We start from the raw sequence: 20202 nt of genomic DNA on the forward strand, positions 1-20202 counted from the left end.
GGCCCGTGAGCCATGGCCGCTGAGCCTGCGCGTCCGGAGCCTGTGCTCCACAACGGGAGAGGCTACAACAGTGAGAGGTCCGCGTACCACAAAAAAAAAAAAAAAAAAAATGTAAGGAGAAAGCTGATAAAGTGAAGAGGGGATATATGCATATATAAATATCTCCCTCCCTATCAGCATCTTTTCTCTATCTCTTTATTATTATCAGTTATCAGTACAGAATTAATACAGTGTCAAATTTCTCATTTTAAAATATTCCTTTCATTTAAAATATCCCGTTTGGCAATAAATATCCCTGATAAATACAATATAAAGAGAAAAGCTCACAAAATTAATCGATTTTGAATTTTAAGAAACCATAACTATTTGAAAGCCCTATTTATATAATAAAGGACAGAACTCCCCAATCAAAAGCATGTGACTGTTATAGCAAACATTCCTGAAGAAACTTGGTTATAAAATTTAAGTATCATTGAGGAGATAGCATGTTAGAATCCCATACAGAATTAACACAAGAGAAGCTTATAATCGTTCAAGTTTTTCTGAATCATTGTAAAATAATTGATGTACGTTAGACATCTGTTGCTGCATGCTAAGTCACCCCAACACCTAGTGACTGAAACAACACATGTTGATTGTGTCACTGTTTCTGTGGGCAGGGAACTAGATGTGGCTCAGGTGGGTATCTCTGCCTCGGGGTCTCCCACGGGGCTGCAAACAGTGCTGGCTGGGGCTGCAGCCTCATCTGAAGGCTCGCCTTGGGGAGAATGCCCTTCCAGTTCACGCGTGTGGCTGTGGACAAGATTCAGCTCTTCTCAGGCTGGAAGGAGGCCCAAGTTGCTTGCTGGCTGTCACCAGAAACCTCCCTCCGTTCCTTCCACGGGGTCCCTCTGCTGGGCAGCAGCTGACCCCTCTCAGAGCCAGGGGTGAAAGCAAGTGAGGGGTGCGAGAGGCAAGCAAGATGGCAGTGCCACCCCACCGCTTTTGCCATATTTGTTTTCTTAAGATTTATTTATTTTTATTATTTATTTATTTTATTTATTTTTTGCTCTGTCGGGTCTTAGTTGTGGCACGCAAGATCTTCATTGAAGCACAAGGGATCTTTCATTGCAGTGCTTGGGCTTCTCTCTAGTTGTGGTGTGCGGGTTTTCTCTTCTCTAGTTGTGGCGCGAGGGCTCCAGGGTGCGTGGGCTCTGTAGTTGAGGCACGTGAGCTCATTAGTTGTGGCATGCGTGCTTAGTTGCCCCATGGCATGTGGCATCTTAGTTCCCTGCCCAGGGATCGAACTCGCGTCCCCTGCATTGTAAGGCGGATTCTTTACCACTGGACTACCAGGGAAGTCCCCTGCCATATTCTTTTTATTCTTTTTTTTTTTTTTGGTTGCACTGTGCAGCATGTGGGATCTTAGTTCCCCGACCAGGGACTGAACCTGTGCCCCCTGCAGTGGAAGCGCAGAGTCTTAACCACGGGTCCACCAGGGAAGTTCCCCACATATTTTTCTTTAGAAGTGAAGTTCTAGGTCTACATCACACTCAAAGGGAGGACATTACCAGAGGAAGAGGTGGGGTCAGCAGAGGCCATCTGGGAGGCTGCCTACCACAGACATAAACATCTTTTAATGTAATGTTTTGAGAAGGAGTTTGGTTTTCTATTGCCAACAAGTTAAATTCCCTGGTCCTGACGAGCTCATCAAAGTTGGAATCTGAGTGTCTCTGAACCTAATGTGGTACAGCACAATACCCACCAAAGAAAACAGGTGGCGAGTCTGCTTCCATGGCCCTGGGACTGATCACACAATCTGCTCTCTTTCCTTCCCCTCTTGAAATAGATTTTTTTTTGCGGTACGTAGCCCTCTCACTGTTGTGGCCTCTCCCGTTGCAGAGCACAGGCTCCGGACGCGCAGGCTCAGTGGCCATGGCTCACGGGCCCAGCCGCTCCGCGGCATGTGGGATCCTCCCAGACCGGAGCACGAACCCGTGTCCCCTGCATCGGCAGGCGGACTCTCAACCACTGTGCCTCCAGGGAAGCCCTTGAAATAGATTTTAAAGCTGCTCCAACTGGGTTGCCTACAAAGCGTTTGTTCTACTGTGTGGAAACTTGTACTGTGTTCTTTAAGTGTTTGTTCTACTGTACTTCTCTAATAAAGGAGCACATCTTTTGTAAACAAAAACCACCTTTTGAAAACAAGCTTTAAATTGCTTAACATTTCACTTAAGAGCATTAAAGAAGACCCTTAATATACGCAGACCCTTAACACAAGAAGGTCTTAATATACATAAGGCCTTGTCCCCAGAACTGCTACCTTCCCATCATTTCACGGGAGGCCTGGGGGCCAGGCATCAGGTCGCAGAGTCAGCAGCTGCTTCAAGGGATTATGACAGAGAAGGAGCATGACTGAGACTGTGGAGCCTCATACAATTAGGGTCAAATCCCAGAAGGAAGGGCAGCATGAATTGCTTGTGGCCAGACCCCTCGGATTTCAAACAGACCTGGCCTGTGAAGGCTTACCATCTTGGGGCTGTGTCATCCACCCATGACGTTCAATGTCATGTGGCTATAGAGGTATTATATAGACTGTATTTAAAACCAGGAACAAAAGCAATTTCATTAAAAAAAGAATTAGTGCCTAAATTCTTCGCCTTCACATTCTACTTTTCTAAAATGAAGCCAGAAAACCACATGAATCTATATCAACATGTTTCTGTGCTTAAAAACACACAAGAATGTCAACCACCACAGAAGCGACTGTCAGGATAGATGTCCTACACTCACCTGCATTCGATGAACCAACGCCGGATCTCATCTTGGAGGTTCTCCTTGATGTCGGGACCTTCTATTAGTTTCAAGTCATCCTTGATTGTAACCAAGGCATCTCTGTATTCTTCCTCATGCTTTACCTGCACCTCATCCCGCAGGTGGCTCACCCTGTCAGCCTGGATTAATGCAGCACTGACTTCATTAAACAAAGGAGGCGGGTTCTGAAAATATAAGCCCAAAGGTTTGAGATCATAAAGGTTACAGAGCGGTGAAAAATTTTCGACAATAATGAAATATGTCAGTATCTTCAATGGTGTTCTACCAAAGACCCATTAAGAAATACAAACAGGACAACAGAATCAGATCTTGCAGGAGGGCTTGAAGGAGTAATTCACAACCACGGGGAGGAAGTATGGGATCGCTCTGTGCTATTTCCCAGAAACTGGTAATTAGCTTAAAAAATGCTTATTCGGTAAATCGTTCAAAAAATCATTCAAGTTACAGAAGGTAAAGTTTTCCAAATCTTCTTGGTTAGTGGGAGAGGAAAGAATACAGCATTAGAAAGTAAGTGAAGCAAGAATTGATGAAAAGAGTTTGGGTGTTCTGATTTCAAGAAAAATGACACCAAAACCAACTCTGAAAACATCCCCTGTATTGTTAAAGACCCTCCAGAGCAGGAAATTCTCAGCTGACTCCAGACATTCACGCTATTACATCTTATTGTCAGAATGTTCTCTCTCCACATCTGCTGATCAGAAAGGCAACAGCGTCTAGCTGTAGAACGCCCACCAAATGCTCAGCACTGGTCCAGCAACATGTGGAGGGTTGTGGTCACCGAAAATACAAAGTCACTTTGAGACATAATTCCTGTTCTTTAGAACCGCTCGAGAAATGAGGTTGGCGGGATAAGAGTAATGTCCGTCACAAGAGGGAACCATGTCAAATGATCTATAAAAGTGCTACCTTGTGGGTTTGGATGGAAAGAACTAAAAGGGACTTGGAGAAGAAGAACACACATGGGAATCATAGGTATGAGCTAAAGATCCTGCGCTCTAAGGAGTTCAGAGATTCAGCCCAGGTAAGTCAGCAAATTAAGGACAAATTCAGTGGTGTGCTGGGGCCAGCCTGTAATGACTCATGAGATCCAGTTGAGAGATTTTCAGAAATTCTGCAAGCTTGCTGTGAGGCACAGTTATTTTTAAATGCTAAATTATATAAATTTAGGATTAAATTATGTTAACAACGCAAGTTACCGATACCAAAAACTCACTGCTTCATAATTATTTTTACTGGATTTTATTGTCGTCTATGCTCTTGATGTCATTATGCCTGTTGTATCTCTAAGGTGAAAATACTGTAATAATGCTGTCACTTCTGTGCGTACCTTCCTGTGTTCCTGTGTTGCAGTTGGCTATAGGAATACTTACACCGTCGAAATTAGCAAATGCTACAAATGAGGGCTTGATTTACTATTGTGATTTGATTGTATAGACTTAATAAAGTGGTAGAGAAAATAATAATGCAGATAAACATAAAAGTGTGTCGTGTCTGTGTCACCTACACTGTGAATAGCGCACAAAACTGAGGAAATATTCTTCCAGAATCCAAAAACTATAGTCTGATTCAGCAAAGGATGGCTAGTATCAAGTAGAGAAAAGATGACAAGTGTTGGGCATGGATGTGGAGAAATCGAAACCCTTGTACACTGTCGGTGGGAATGTAAACTGGTGCAGGCACTACAGAAAACACTATGGACGCTCCTCAGGAAACTAAAAATAGAACTACCATATGATCCAGCAATCCCACTTCTGGGTATATATCCAAAGGAAATGAAATCAAGATCTTAAAAAGATATGTGCACCCCCCTGTTCACTGCAGCATTATTCACAATAGCCAAGGTATGGATACAACCTAACTAAAGCCAGGGACCATTTTAAATCTGAAAATCCATATCCTTTTGTTACAAGGATTTTTTTGGTTACTGTTCCTTTACAATTTCCTTCCTCTGTTTTCTTAGTTCTTTTCTTCTCAGAACTCCTGCAATTTTCTTTACACGTATCCCTCATCCATCTCTTTGACATTTTGCTATTTTCTAGGAGATTTTCTCTTTCAACTTTATTTTTTGAAGTTTCTATTATTATATTTGAACTCTTCAGCAGCACTTCAACTGTTCTTTGATTCTCCTGTTTGGGGGAATTTTGTTCTAATTTCTGGATTCGATAATCCTATTTTATTTCCATAAGGTTATTACTTTTAGAATTTTGTTTTTTATGTTTTATTTTACCGCTCTTTTTTTTCTTCCAGTTTCTTTTCTGTTGGGTCTCTGTCTTTCCTAAGTGACTGGTGACCCTTTGTGGTTCACGCTTATTTAGGAGGGAGGCTCCCAGAGCTGTTTGGAACCTGTGTAGGGGAGTTGCTGACTGGTGAGGTCAGAGCTGCTTAATTGGAGGTATCTAAGTATCAGTACCCAAATGTCTTTCTTTTGAGCTGGTTTCTGCAGACAGAGATCCTCCCATCTGCTCCTGAAGAGGTGTTAAGTGTGGCTGCTAGAGCCAAGCAGAGGGAGGGAGCTATTGGTCTCACTGTTCTCTTTCTTTTTTTTTTTTTTTACATCTTTATTGGAGTATAATTGCTTTACAATGGTGTGTTAGTTTCTGCTTTACAACAAAGTGAATCAGTTATACATATACATATGTTCCCATATCTCTTCCCTCTTGCGTCTCCCTCCCTCCCACCCTCCCTATCCCACCCCTCTAGGTGGTCACAAAGCACCGAGCTGATCTCCCTGTGCTATGCGGCTGCTTCCCACTAGCTATCTACCTTACGTTTCGTAGCGTATATATGTCCATGCTACTCTCTCACTTTATTCCAGCTTTCCCTTCCCCCGCCCCATGTCCTCAAGTCCGTTCTCTATATCTGCATCTTTATTCCTGCCCTGCCACTAGGTTCATCAGCACCGTTTTTTTAGATTCCATATATATGTGTTAGCATATGGTGTTTGTTTTTTCTCTTTCTGACTTACTTCAATCTGTAGGACAGTTTCTAGGTCCATCCACATCTCTGCAAATGACACAATTTCATTCCTTTTTCTGGCTGAGTAACATTCCATTGGGTATGTGCGGCACATCTTCTTTAACCATTCATCTGTCGATGGACACGTAGGTTGTGAAGCATGTCCTTGAGTGTAACTTTCAGACTGGATATGGTCAGCCATAAATATTCTAAGTACCTGCATTTCTAAAATGTCCTCACTTGGCCCTTCCCACTTGAACGGCAGCCTAGTAGCTACCCTGGAGGATACTTCTTCTAATGGGCAGAGCTGCCAGCGACCAGCTTGTTGGAAATTTGATGATTGTTCCTTCGTAGGTAAAGCTATTCTGCTCTTATGATGCTTTACACGTCGTCTTTTCAAAGTTTATCAAAATGAATCTAGGTGTGAGCATTTCTTCATTCATCACATTCTCCATTTAGCGGGGCCTTTCAATATAAAGAATTATGTCTTCTCCTCTGTAACTTTTCCTTCTATTATTTCTTTTTCTCCATTTTTCTCCCTGCAACAAATATTACATAAATGTCAGAGCGCCAGATTGATCTGGCCTTTTCTCTTGTAGTTCCCATCTCTCCTTTACTTGCTTGCACTATGTTACAGAAGATTTCTCTATCTTTACCTTTCACAATGAATTTGGCTTTCAGTTATGTCCATTTATTATTTGGATTTATTTAGAATTTTAGAGGGGTTATCATTGTTTTGCTTTTTAGAGCATGCTCTTATCTTCCCAAAATTCCTTCTTATTTTATATTTGCTCCTTTCTTGTTTTTAGTAGTCACTTTGTTCAGGGAAATTATTTTAGATGCAACACATCTTCAAATATACCAGTGAGGGTTTTTTTCCAAGTTCACGTTTTTCCTCAAAATTCTGAAAAGCAGTAAAAAAAAATATGGATTCCCAGTTCCATCCTGGGGGTGAGGAAGAAGCCAGAAACTAGTAGTTTGGGAAAGTCTTCAAGTGATTCTGATAATATCCAGGTTTGAGGAAAAACTAACTGCTCTAGAAAAAGGTTTGGTAACCTATAGCACACGAGTCAAACCTGGCCCACTGCTTATTTTCGTAAGTGAAGTTTTATTGGAATGCAGCCATGCCCATTCATTTACATGCTGTCTATGGTGGCTTACACACTACAATGGCCACACTGAATAGTTGGGACAGGGACCATGTGGCCTGCAAAGCCTAAAATGATGATGATAAAGAAAAAGAAGAGGGACTGTTTCCTTAATCTCTCTTTCTGATCTTTCGTTGTTAGTGTATAGGAATGCAAGAGATTTCTGTGCATTAATTTTGTATCCTGAAACATTAACAAATTCATTGATTAGCTCTAGTAGTTTTCTGGTGGCATCTTTAGGATTATCTATGTATAGTATCATGTCATCTGCAAACAGTGACAGTTTTACTTCTTCTTTTCCAAGTATTCCTTTTATTTCTTCATCTTTTCTGATTGCCATGGCTAGGACTTCCAAAACTATGTTAAATAATAGTGGTGAGAGTGGACATCCTTGTCTTGTTCCTGACCTTAGAGGAAATGCTTTCAGTTTTTCACCACTGAGAATGATGTTTGCTCACCACTGAGAGTGAGTTTGTCATATATGGCCTTTATTATGTTGACGTAGGTTCCCTCTACGCCCACTTTCTGGAGAGTTTTTATCATAAATGGGTGTTGAACTTTGTCAAAAGCTTTTTCTGCATCTGTTGAGATGATCGTATGGTTTTTATTCTTCAATTTGTTAATATGGGGTATCACATTGATTGATTTGCATATATTGAAGAATCCTTGCATCCCTGGGATAAATCCCACTTGATCATGGTGTATGATCTTTTTAATGTGTTGCTGGACTCTGTTTGCTAGTATTTTGTTGAGGATTTTTGCATCTATGTTCATCAGTGATATTGATCTGTAATTTTCTTTTTTTGTAGTATCTTTGTCTGGTTTTGGTATCAGGGTGTATTCAGGGTGATGGTGGCCTTGTAGAATGAGTTTGGCACTGTTCCTTCCTCTGCAATTTTTTGGAAGAGTTTGAGAAGGATGGGTGTTAGCTCTTCTCTAAATGTGTGATAGAATTCACCTGTGAAACCATCTGGTCCTGGACTTTTGTTTGCTGGAAGATTTTTAATCAGTCTCAATTTCAGTGCTTGTGATTGGTCTGTTTATATTTTCTATTTCTTCCTAGTTCAGTCTCAGAAGGTTATGCTTTTCTAAGAATTTGTCCATTTCTTCCAGGTTGTCCATTTTATTGGCACATAGTTGCTTGTAGTAATCTCTCATGAGCCTTTGTATTTCTGTAGTGTCAGTTGTTACTTCTCCTTTTTCATTTCTAATTCTACTGATTTTTGAGTCTTCTCCCTTTTTTTCTTGATGAGTCTGGCTAATGGTTTATCAATTTTGTTTATCTTCTCAAAGAACCAGCTTTTAGTTTTATTGATCTTTGCTATTGTTTTGTTTCTATTTAGTTCTGCTCTGATCTTTATGATTTCTTTTCTTCTACTAACTTTGGGTTTTGTTTGTTCTTCTTTCTCTAGTTCCTTTAGGTGTAAGGTTAGATTGTTTATTTGAGATTTTTCTTGTTTCTTAAAGTAGGATTGTATTGCTATAAACTTCCCTCTTAGAACTGCTTTTGCTGCATCCCATAGGTTTTGTATTGTTGTGTTTTTGTTGTCATTTGTCTCTAGGTATTTTTGATTTCCTCTTTGATTTCTTCAGTGATCTCTTGGTTATTTAGTAATGTATTGTTTAGTCTCCATGTGTTTGTGTTTTTTACATTTTTTCCCCTGTAATTTATTTCTAATCTCATAGCGTTGTGTTGGAAAAGATGCTAGATACAATTTCAATTTCCTAAGGCTTGATTTATGACCTATGGTCAACTAATCTATGACAAAGGAGGCAAGGATATACAATGGAGAAAACACAGTCTCTTCAACAAGTGGTGCTGGGAAAATTGGACAGCTGCATGTAAAAGAATGAAATTAGAACACTCCCTAACACCATACACAAAAATAAACTCAAAATGGATTAAAGACCTAAATATAAGATGAGACACTATAAAACTCTTAGAGGAAAACATAGGAAGAACACTCTTTGACATGATTCACAGCAAGATCTTTTTTTTTTTTTTTTTTGCGCTACACGGGCCTCTCACTGTTGTGGTCTCTCCCGTTGCAGAGCACAGGCTCCGGACGCACAGGCCCAGCAGCCCTGGCTCACGGGCCCAGCCGCTCCGCAGCATGTGGGATCCTCGCGGACCGGGGCACGAACCCGCGTCCCCTGCATCGGCAGGCGGACTCTCAACCACTGCGCCACCAGGGAAGCCCAGCAAGATCTTTTTTGACCCACCTCCTAAAGTAATGGAAATAAAAACAAAAATATACAAATGGGACCTAATGAAACTTATAAGCTTTTGCACAGCAAAGGAAACTATAAACAAGACAAAAAGACAACCCTCAGAAGGGGAGAAAATATTTGCAAACGAATCAATGGACAAAGGATTAATCTCCAAAATATATAAACAGCTCATGCAGCTCAATATTAAAAAAACAAACAACCCACCCAATCAAAACAGGGGTAGAAGACCTAAATAGACTTTTCTCCAAAGAAGACATACAGATGGCCAAGAAGCACATGAAAAGCTGCTCAACATCACTAATTATTAGAGAAATGCAAATCAAAACTACAATGAGGTATCACCTCACACCGGTTAGAATGGGCATCATCAGAAAATCTACAAACAACAAATGCTGGAGAGGGTGTGGAGAAAAGGGAACCCTCTTGCACTGTTGGTGGGAAGGTGACCATTGTTTTGGTTTGTGATTTCTCTACTTGAATCCACAATTGAGATGCTGTCAGAATACAGCATCCACTTAATGACATAAAGCCGGGGGAAAAAAATGAAAAGAAAATCACACATATAATACTTGATAAAAATATGTATTAGAATGTGTAACAAACTAAGCAAATTGTCTAAGTTTAGTATAATGAGAACGTGAGAATGTACAACTCTTGATAGGGAAAAACCCCTAAAACGACTTTGAAAGTGGACCTAGAATGAGAATTAGAGAATCATTTTAAAGAACAATGTTAAAAGCCAGTGATCTAAATTGACTCAAGATGTAAGTGCTCAAAGCTATGACTTTATATTATCTACTTGGTGTCAAAATAAAGAGATAAGAAATCCCTTTATTTAATCATTTAAAGGAGTATCCAATTCTCATATTTTTCAGGAAATGTCTTACATTCCTAGTGTTATAAAATAGAAGTTTATAACTAACACAGATTTTTATCTGATCTCTCCAATGACTACCCTAAAGTCCATTGTTTTCGTGAAGATGTTCAAATGCATCTCTGCTACAAATGACCCAAATTTCTTTGTCTCTGATGCATGTGTAAAATTGTCTTGAAGTCTTGCTTTAATATTATGATTTTTTATCAGTGAATCATATGAAATCCCCCCACTACATTGTTCTTATGGTAAATCATAGTATATTTTTTTCATAGATTCACACATACAAACCATATTTTAGCTGGGCCTTTTCCCCTTTGAATCCCTAAAAGTGAATTAATGAGTCGGCAACTCTGGTGTCCTGGCAAAGCTCTACACAGTGTTCAGCCAACTTCATAACACGTCCATGGTCTACGAGTGAAACAGAAGTCTCCCAGCACTCATCAGATTTTTTGTAATTGGCATGGCACTCTGTCCCACACCTTCTTTCCCTACATTTCTTTACTGATGTTACATCCATCTTTTGAGACAGAAGGACCTGATTATCCCACTGAACAGATGGGGACTGAGGTCCATCACTTAATGACTCTCCCAAGCCATCCTATGTGAATGAAGAAGCTGGCAATAAGGTTTCTGGATTCCTCCGGGTCTGTGTTTCTCCTATTACATCATGCTGGGTTGTTAATATGTGTGTATTCATGCGTGTTGCTTGAGATAGACTTTCTCTGACAAAAATACATTTGGGGTCATTTGTAGCTTCTTTCGCTAGTTGCTTTTGAATTTAAAGGTTATAATATATTTAGATTCTTATGTTAATGAGCAGCTTTTCCTTTGGGCTACAACATCTTTTTCCTGTTTAGCAACTTTGTTCATACGGCATTCAAATTTGTTAACTCACCGCATAGACAGCAACTCATTGAAAAATAAATTACGAATATTAAAGGGAAATAGAGAACACAATAATATACTATATACGGAAATACATCAGCTGTAGAATAATGCATCTTAATGAAGGCTTCCCATGTGAATAAACCATTATATTTACAAGCTTTCCACAGTTAATGACCCAGAACTGGTTAACGAAACCTAAGTTTATAGCAAGGTTCTCTGTCAGCAAAAATATACATATTAATAATTGATGTTGCTGTAAAAATAGGACATAAGATGATGACTCCTGGGTTTGTGGAGAAATAGGACTCTATGGTCCATTAACTTAAAATGCTTATCTAATGTTTGATGGGCTTTGCCTTTACAAATCCTTGGTCAAATTAGTAAGATAAAATGGACATTTGTCCAAATGACAATCTGTTCAATTTATCAGTCACAAATCCCCTTGCAAATAAGTGATTTAATGCTGGCAACTTCCTGGAGGAGCTCATGGTCTTGGGGGTATTGTGGTCACTTAAGGCGTGGATGGAGCAGTGAGGGGAAGGGAGAGGGTCTATTCCAACAAATGACCGCTGTGGTCAGTGCAGAGATTAATCAGCTCCACGCAGCCCCTGGTAGGTCATCATTAGGGAGCACTCAGAGCCGCCCCATCAGCCCATGGGCTCGCGCCACGCGCTTCCTGCACTAATTTTACACGTGGAATGCCTCATGCTGTGGAGTAAACTGCTCTTCGGTTGGTCCGTTTTAAGATCGTGTGCATGCGGGTGCGTGTGCATGGACGTTCCTTGGTTTATAAAAATAAGCTCTTCTGTTTCACCATTTCATTTCACAGTAATATATCTATACTTGTATATCTGTGTTTATATAAACACATCTACTCAGAAAGAAGAACCCAGCAAGAAGTGAAAAAAAGTTGTGGGGAGAGTCAGGGCTGATGGTTTTCTTTTCTTTTTTAATTTTTTAAAATTTATTTATTTATTTATTTAATATTTGGCTGTGTTGGGTCTTCATTGCTGCAGGCGGGTTTCCTCTAGTTGCGGCGAGTGGGGGCTATTCTTCATTGCGGTGCACGGGCTTCTCATTGCGGTGGCTTCTCTTGTTGTGGAGCATGGGCTCTAGGCCCGTGGGCTTCAGTAGTTGCAGCATGTGGGCTCAGTAGTTGTGGCTCGTCGGCTCTAGAGTGCAGGCTCAGTAGTTGTGGTGCACGGGCTTAGTTGCTCCATGGCATGTGGGATCTTCCCGGACCAGGGATCAAACCCGTGTCCCCTGCATTGGCAGGAGGATTCTTAACCACTGCACCACCAGGGAAGCCTGCTGATGGTTTTCTTTTGCCCTCTGCTCATACTACAGTTACGGTAAATCTTTATTTTAGGATGCCACAACTTCAAGTGGGTGCAAAACAATTAAAAATAGAGCAATTTCTAGTCCGTTAAGTCTACTTTCTGGAAACTTGTAGTAGTTTTAAGATTTGCTTAATTAAGAGCTGGAATAGAACTGTATAGTTGAGCCTGTAATTGATTAGTGGTGGGAGCTAAATTTGCTACTTTTGCGTCCTACATTCTTTAAGAATGTTTTGAAATAAACACTTCCATGGCACTTAAAGTTTGCGAGACACTATTTTAACTGGTTTACAAATATTAACTAATTTGTTCCTCATAATGAGTAGCCTTATGTATGAGTACCATTACTATCTTCATTTTATATATGCAGAAACTGAGGCACAGAGAGGTCAAAGAACTTGTCCAGGGTCACACAGCCAGGAAGTGGCAGACTGGAGCTTTGACCCGAAGCATGTACCTCCAGAATCTCTGCTCTTACCCTGTATATGCTTTCTTGTATCTTTTCACTGATAGTTTTCTTCTGGCTTAAAATAGTTTGTCTGAAAATGGTTTTTTAGGGGTACTATAGATCACACTTTTCAAAAATATACATTTGTAATTTTAATGGATATTGCTAAGCTGCCTTGCAAAGAGGTTGCAGGATTGCTTTACTCTTCCCCCCAACAGTGTATGACACAGCCCTTTTTCCCACACCTTGCCAACATTGTGACCTTAACCATTTTGATCTTGGCCAACTTAAATAGATTAAAGATGACAATTTAATACGCATTTTTAAATCATGAGTGATGTGAGCATTTAAACCCACGATTATAAGCCATTTCAAAAAATAACAGTGAACACTTACCTAGGGCTCACAGGGTGCAGTGTGTCAGACACTATTTTAAATGCTTTACAGATACCAATTTCTTTAATACTTAACACCCATCTTTGCCTGGGTGCTAGCACTATCTCCATTTTGCATATGCGGAAATCGAGGCACCAGGAAGCCAAGACACCACCCCAGTTCACCCTGCAAGTAAATGGTGGAACCAGAATCTGAACCCAGGCAGGCTGGCTCCAGAGTTCCTGGCCTTAACCATTCTACTATGCTGCAGTAAAGGACTTTGTAATGGGCCCTAATCTGAGATAAATAAGGGCAAATGTCCTGCCCTAGAGTAGGGATAAAAGAATCCTGGGATCAGGTGACTAAAGGAAGAGAATTGTTTTGCTCATTGAGTTTCTGACGACCTGGGGACCCAAGGCAAGAATAAAGCAGAATAAGAATAACAATAAATACTTCCCAGAAATAAACCCATGCACACATGGTCAGTTAATCTACGACAAAGGAGGCACAAACATACAATGGAGAAAAGACAGTCTCTTCAACAAATGGTGGTGGGAAAACTGGACAGCTACATGCAAAAAAGTGAAACTGGACCCCTATCTCACATCATATACAAGAATAAATTAGGGACTTCCCTGGTGGTGCAGTGGTTAAGAATCTGCCTGCCAATGCAGGGGACATGGGTTCGGTCCAGGAAGATCCCACATGCCACAGAGCAACTAAACCTGTGTGCCACAAATACTGAAGCGGGCACACCTAGAGCCCGTGCTCCACAACAAGAGAAGCCACCACAGTGAGAAGCCCGCGCACTGCAATGAAGAGCAGCCCCTGCTTGCCGCAACTAGAGAAAGCCCGTGCACAGCAACGAAGAACCAACACAGCCAAAAAGATAAAAAAATTAAAAAAAAATAAACAGTTTTAAAAAAAGAATAAATTAAAAATGTATTAAAGACTTTAATGTAAGGCCTGAAACCATAAAACTCCTAGAAGAAAACATAAGGCAGTAAACTCTTTGACATCAATCTGAATATTATTTTGGACTTCTCTCTGCAGGCAAGGGCAACAAAAGCAAAAATAAACAAATGGGACCACATGCTTTTGCACAGCAAAGGAAACTATCAACAGAACTAAAAGGCCACCTACTGACGAGAAAATACTTACAACTTATGTATCTGATAAAGGGTTAATATTCAAAATATATAAAGAACTTACACAATTTAATGTCAAAAAACAAACAGCCCAATTAAAAAATGAGCAGATGACATAAACAGGCGTTTTTCCAAAGAAGACATACAGACGGCCAACAGAGACACATGAAAAGATGCTCAACATCACTAATCGTCAGGGAAATGAAAATCAAAACCACAATGAGACACCACCTCACACCTGTCAGACTGGCGATTATCAAAAAGCCAAAAAAAAAAAAAAGTGTTGGTGAGGATATGGAGAAAAGGGAACACTTTTACACTGCTGGAATGTAAACTGGTGCAGCCACTATGGAAAACAGTGTGTAGATTCCCCAAAAAATTAAAAACAGAACTACCACACAATCCAGCAATCCCACTTCTGGGTATTTATCTGAAGAAAACAAAAACACTCACTTGAAAAGATACATGTTCACTGAAGCATTATTTATGATAGCTGACGTATGGAAGCAACCTAAGTGTCCATCCATAGATGAATGAATAAAGAAGATGAATAAATGAATATATAATACACATCACACACACACACACACACACACACACACACACACACACTGGAATATTATTCAGCCATAAAAAAGAATGAAATCTTGCCATTTGTGGCAACATGGATGGGCCTGGAGGGTGTTATGCTAAGTGAAATAAGTCAGACAGAGAAACACAAATACCATATGATTTCACTTATATGTGGAATCTAAAAATCAATACACATGGACATCAAACCAAAACCGAAACAGACTCATTGTTACAGAGAACAAAGTGGTTGCCAGAGGGGAGAGGGGGACTGGGGGGGGGGGGTGGATGCCAGGAGAAGTAGGTGAAAGGGATTAAGAGAAACAAACTTCCAGTTATAAAATAAATAAGTCACAGGAGTGAAACGCACAGCTTAGGGGATGCAGTCAATAATATTGTAATAACTTTGTGGGGTGACCATTTCAAAATGTACATAAACGTCAAATCACTATGATATATACCTGAAACTAATATGATCCTGCATGACAATTATACTTCAATAAAAAAATACTTACAAACTAAAGGTTCCCAGTTAACTAGACTGTAAGATCTCATTTAATAGAAAAGAAAATGGTGCGTTTTCTTTTTTTCCCAAAGCATCTTGAGGTGGACTTTCGAATCACAGAAATTATTCAGGGTGTCCTCCCCGGGCTCTGATTCCCTTGCTCAACCTAAGAGCCTTTCATGCATGCCTGTATCAGGATCACTGCTTTTCCTGGTTTGCAAACATTTTCCTGGTGCAACACACACAGCGTACGTGGTGGGCAGTACCCGCTGCCCTAGGGATCTCCGAATCCTCCCTCTGCAGCTGGGTGAGGCTCGGACCCTGCTGGGCTGTTCCAATGGCACTGCTTTTCCAGATTGTACTTTTAATAGACTAATTTCAGGTTCATAAATCTAAGTGAGACAGGCTGGGACCTGGGACCCCTTGCTACAGTGCTTGCACCTGGACAAACGTCTCCTCCAGCAACAAAAAGCAAAGAAAGGGACTATAAGGGACTAAAAATAACTGCGTGCATGCACAGTTGGGGCAAATCATGAACAACCAGATACATAAAGACCAAAAACCCAACTGCCACTTCTGAAGAGCCGGGAGCAAAAGCAGGGTGTCGCGAGCAAAAGCAGGGTACTGCGCATGCCCCCAGCACACCACCACCAAAGGGGTGGGCAGAACACCTAAGCTAGACCTCCAGCCCAACCCCTGGACACACCCCCACGCTCACCTCCTACAAGGAACCGGCTCGCCTGCACTCAGGGAGTAAGCAAGGGCACCGCTACTTGTGTTTGCCCCTCCAGCTGCAGCAGGGGCCCCAGTAACGCCTAGCCTGAGTTTCTTTGGGCCTCTCATCAATTTCTATTGATCAAGGAGGCTGAGAATCCTGGTCGGTAACACGAGCAGCAAATAACAAGGGCCAAGTCAGTTTACATTTTGAAATCAGTGGCATGCATGTGTTAGGCAACAACTTATTTTGAAATATTTTGTTTTGTTACATAGAAAGGTTGTGATGTACCGTGATAGTTTTCCTTTGTACAAAATCATTCAGTTATCGGGATAACGTAATGTAATTTTCCAAGATGATGAACAATCAGCCACCATTCCTTGAAGGCAACCCGTCTAAGCTCTAGGCCGGGTCCGGAAGCCCTTCTAACAGCTCTGTGAAACAGGTGACACTACCCTGCCCTTACAGAAGGAGAAACTGAGGCTCAGGGGGAGGGTGAGTGAGTGGCTCAAAGTGTCCCCCCGCGACCCACGTGGTAGAGGGGCCGCCCTACTTTATGCTTCACTAACCGCCGTGGTAGAGGGACCTGCCACTTCATCCACCTGGCAGGCCAACCCTTCAAAGGCCAAGGGGAGACGCGCACTCATTTCTAAGATGCGGCCGTCCCCAGACACTTAGGGAAACAGCTTTTTTTTGTATTTAAAAAGTAAAATAAAACCAAAGCAAAGCAAAACAAAACCCCATAAATCATGGCAAATCTGGTTTTTAATACATTTATTTCTAGAAACAACCAAAGGTCATCTGGTGCCAAATATAATGAGTAATGCACAGGACCAAGCCGGACGCCATGGTTTGGGGCTGAAATCGAAGTGTGATCATAAAGACAGTTTCATTTTGATTCTTCGCTCATTTTGGCTTTGACAGCAGTTCCCAAAGAGGAGCCCCTGAGGGCCCCGGACCAAGGGGAGCCTCAGGAGAGAGCCGCCTTTCGGGAGCATTCATTGGGTGCCCAAGCTCCTACCTGGGGTTATTTGTTAATAAGAAATGAGTCTAATTTATTGACCGAAAAATAATCTATAATGTAGCCTGTTTCATGTTAGAATTTGAAAGTGAGCAGGGTGTTATGGTGTTTTGAGGATTTAGCTGATGCATTTCAAAGTGACAGTTCTTCGTGTTTAATAAGTGTCCCCTAGTGTTCTTTATTATAACGTAAACATTGATAGCTTCAGGGTAACATAAAATACACCATGGTCTTGGCTGTAGGACACATTATTTCAAAGGGACCCACAGAATGAAATGTATTACATTCATTAAGTGTCCTCCTTCATCCACTCCATTGGCTCTGCCAATTAAAATAACTGCACATGAATTTTTAGAGTGCTATTTATTTTCCTTTGTAGATTTTAGAATATAAATATTTAAAATGGCAACATCAAAAAATAATTTATATGACAATGGTAAAGGCAACATTTAGTCAGGAACTGAGGACATAATTATGTCGTTTGCTCTAATTCTCATTTCAGTTACTAAATACTCACCCCTGGAAATAGGCCAAGCTTCCCACAAAGATACAAATACTGTTTTGATCAGAGAAGTCAATGGTTTATACACTGATATGATGTAACAAAGTAAAATAATGGAAAAATGAAATTTTAAAATGAGTAGACACTATCTTAATTAGTGATATAGTGGAAAATGTATTTAATTGAAAACATTCCCAGGATTTGGGGTAATGGATTTTTATGGTCATCAGCCAGCAAACAGAAGATACCATTCTTTTAAAAACTGAATGCATATATTTCTCAATGGTGTAAAATTTCATAGAACATGTAATACCAAGAGAAGACATGCTTGGAAAAAAGCAAACTGGAGAAAGTCACATTTAATACAAAACAGACAAGCTGTCCTATTTACTATCCAAACTCTGTACTGCTGAAAAATTAAAACAGACTTCCTTTATTTGAGTTGAGCATATACAAATGACAAAGTAAAACAGGAAAATTACAGTAAAAAACATGTTACTCTATCTTTATGGGGTATCAATGTAAGCCATTAAAACTTTAGGTTAAAAAAATAGCATTTGGCCATTCCCTAAGTTTCTGGCCTGTTACGCATCATATTCAGTAAATGTCGGCTGAATTAAATTAAATGGAAGTGGTTGAGTCAAACTGCTGCTTACATAAAATTTCATGTTAAACTTAGATTACCTTAGATTGAATCTTCTGACCGCAAGTTTAATTTTTAAAGTAGAAAATTGGAGATAACCATTGTTTTTATCATTACATCTCATATTTCTGTGTCTCTAATGGGTAGAACAGAGAAACAATTTTGTATCATAAACTGTCCACCTATGTCCATACACCAAACAATTTGGAGATCTGAATAGAAAAAATTGATAATATTCTATGGCTGTTTGCTTTTATTTTTAAATGTGTGCCTTTTTTTTTCCAGTTAATGCAGTAAAATTTAAACATTTTGGAAAATACAATTAAAACAAAAAACTTCCAAAGTTCTGACATGAAAAAAGGAACACGATATAAACTTTCTTTCCTTTGTATGTGCATGTATGTGTGTATCTATTTAGTTGAAATCCTATTATATGTACAATTCCAAATCCTGTATTTTCACTCTGAGCATTTTCACATAAAAAATGAGTCATAAACATATTTTTTTAATGGTGGTCTATCACTACTTTAAGGTAGGTCCACCATAAATCATTTAACTCCATCCCTACTCTAGAACGCTAGGATTGTGTATTTCCAATTTTTCATTATTTAAAACAACACTGTAGGAAATGTCTATGCACATAAACCTTTATTTCTGATGATTTCCTTAAGCTAGAACTAGAACTCAGGTGGAAGGATATATTTTAATGATCGTGTTGCCTCTTTCAGAAAAGCTGAATCAATTTAACTCACCGTGTATGAGAATAAGCATCTCATCACACTCCTGTCAATAATTATAACTTGATCTTACATTTAGGTCTTTAATCCATTTTGAGTTTATGTTTGTGTATGGTGTTAGGGAGTGTTCTAATTTCGTGCTTTTTCATGTAGCTGTCCAGTTTTCCCAGCACCACTTATTGAAGAGACTGTCTTTTCTCCATTGTATATTCTTGCCTCCTTTGTCATAGATTAATTGAACCAAGGTGCAGGGGTTTATTTCTTGGCTTTCTATACTGTTCCATTGATCTATGTGTCTGTTTTTGTGTGAGGACCATATTATTTTGATTACTGTAGCTTTGTAGTATAGTCTGAAGTCAGGGTGTCTGATTCCCCCAGCTCTGTTTTTCTTTCTCAAGATTGCTTTGGCTCTTCGAGGTCTTTTGTGTTTCCATATAAATTCAAAAAAATTTTGTTCTAGTTCTGTGAAAAATGCCATTGGTAATTTGATAGGGATTGCACTGAATCTATAGATTGTCTTGGGTAGTGTGGTTATTTTAATGATATTGATTTTTCCAATATAACTTGAAAAAACTTTTTCCCCCCAATAAGACAGATACAAATTGCCTTCTATCATCGGTTCTAACATACATATTTTTCATGGTTTAACATACCTGAAATATTAAATATACAGGGATGGCTGTATATTATGATCAGGGATATGTTTTGGTTTATTTGCTCAAACATTTTCTTTCATTTTCAATCATGATGTATCTTATAATGAACAACATCTTAGACTGAATGAAATACAGTATCTCATTTAATTTTTAACTTGTATGTTTTGGCCATTAGTGAATAGTGATGATTCCTATAGAACCATCTCAATCTACATTTCCATGTTCAGTGAACTAAAAACAATTTTTAAATTGTGGTGAAAACCACATAACATAAAATTTATCATCTTAGCCATTTGTAAGTATACCATTCAGTAGTGTTGAGTATATTCACATTGTTGTACAACAGATCTGGAGAACTTTTTTTTTTTTCAAACTGAAACTTTATACCCATTGAACTACTCTTCATTGCCCCTCCCTGAGCTCCTGGCAACCTTCTACTTCCTGCCTCTATGAGTCTGACAACTTTAGATGCCTCAGAAAGATGGAATCATACAGCATGTGTCTTTTTGTGACTGGCTTGTCTCACTTAGCATAATGTCCTCAAAGTTCATCCATGCTGTAGCATGTGTCAAGATTTCCCTCTTTTTATGGCTGAATAATATTGCACCCAGCACAGTTCTGAAATCATAAA

The 20202-nt window shown here is 39.8% G+C and overlaps 1 protein-coding gene across 1 annotated transcript in view; it reads right to left on the bottom strand.

Annotated features, from left to right (window-relative positions):
- The window catches only part of DRC11 (dynein regulatory complex subunit 11), a gene marked incomplete at both ends in the record, with an annotated part of 159482 nt that overhangs the window by 127012 nt on the left and 12268 nt on the right, over nucleotides 1-20202 (bottom strand). The window contains one exon of the mRNA XM_082841611.1: nucleotides 2773-2978. Coding sequence (XP_082697737.1) covers nucleotides 2773-2978 — 206 coding nt within the window. The remainder of the gene's footprint in view (nucleotides 1-2772; nucleotides 2979-20202) is intronic.

The sequence above is a fragment of the Leucopleurus acutus genome, assembly GCF_964270905.1.
Source record: "Leucopleurus acutus genome assembly, chromosome: 6".
In the NCBI taxonomy this organism is placed as follows: Eukaryota; Metazoa; Chordata; class Mammalia; order Artiodactyla; family Delphinidae; genus Leucopleurus; species Leucopleurus acutus.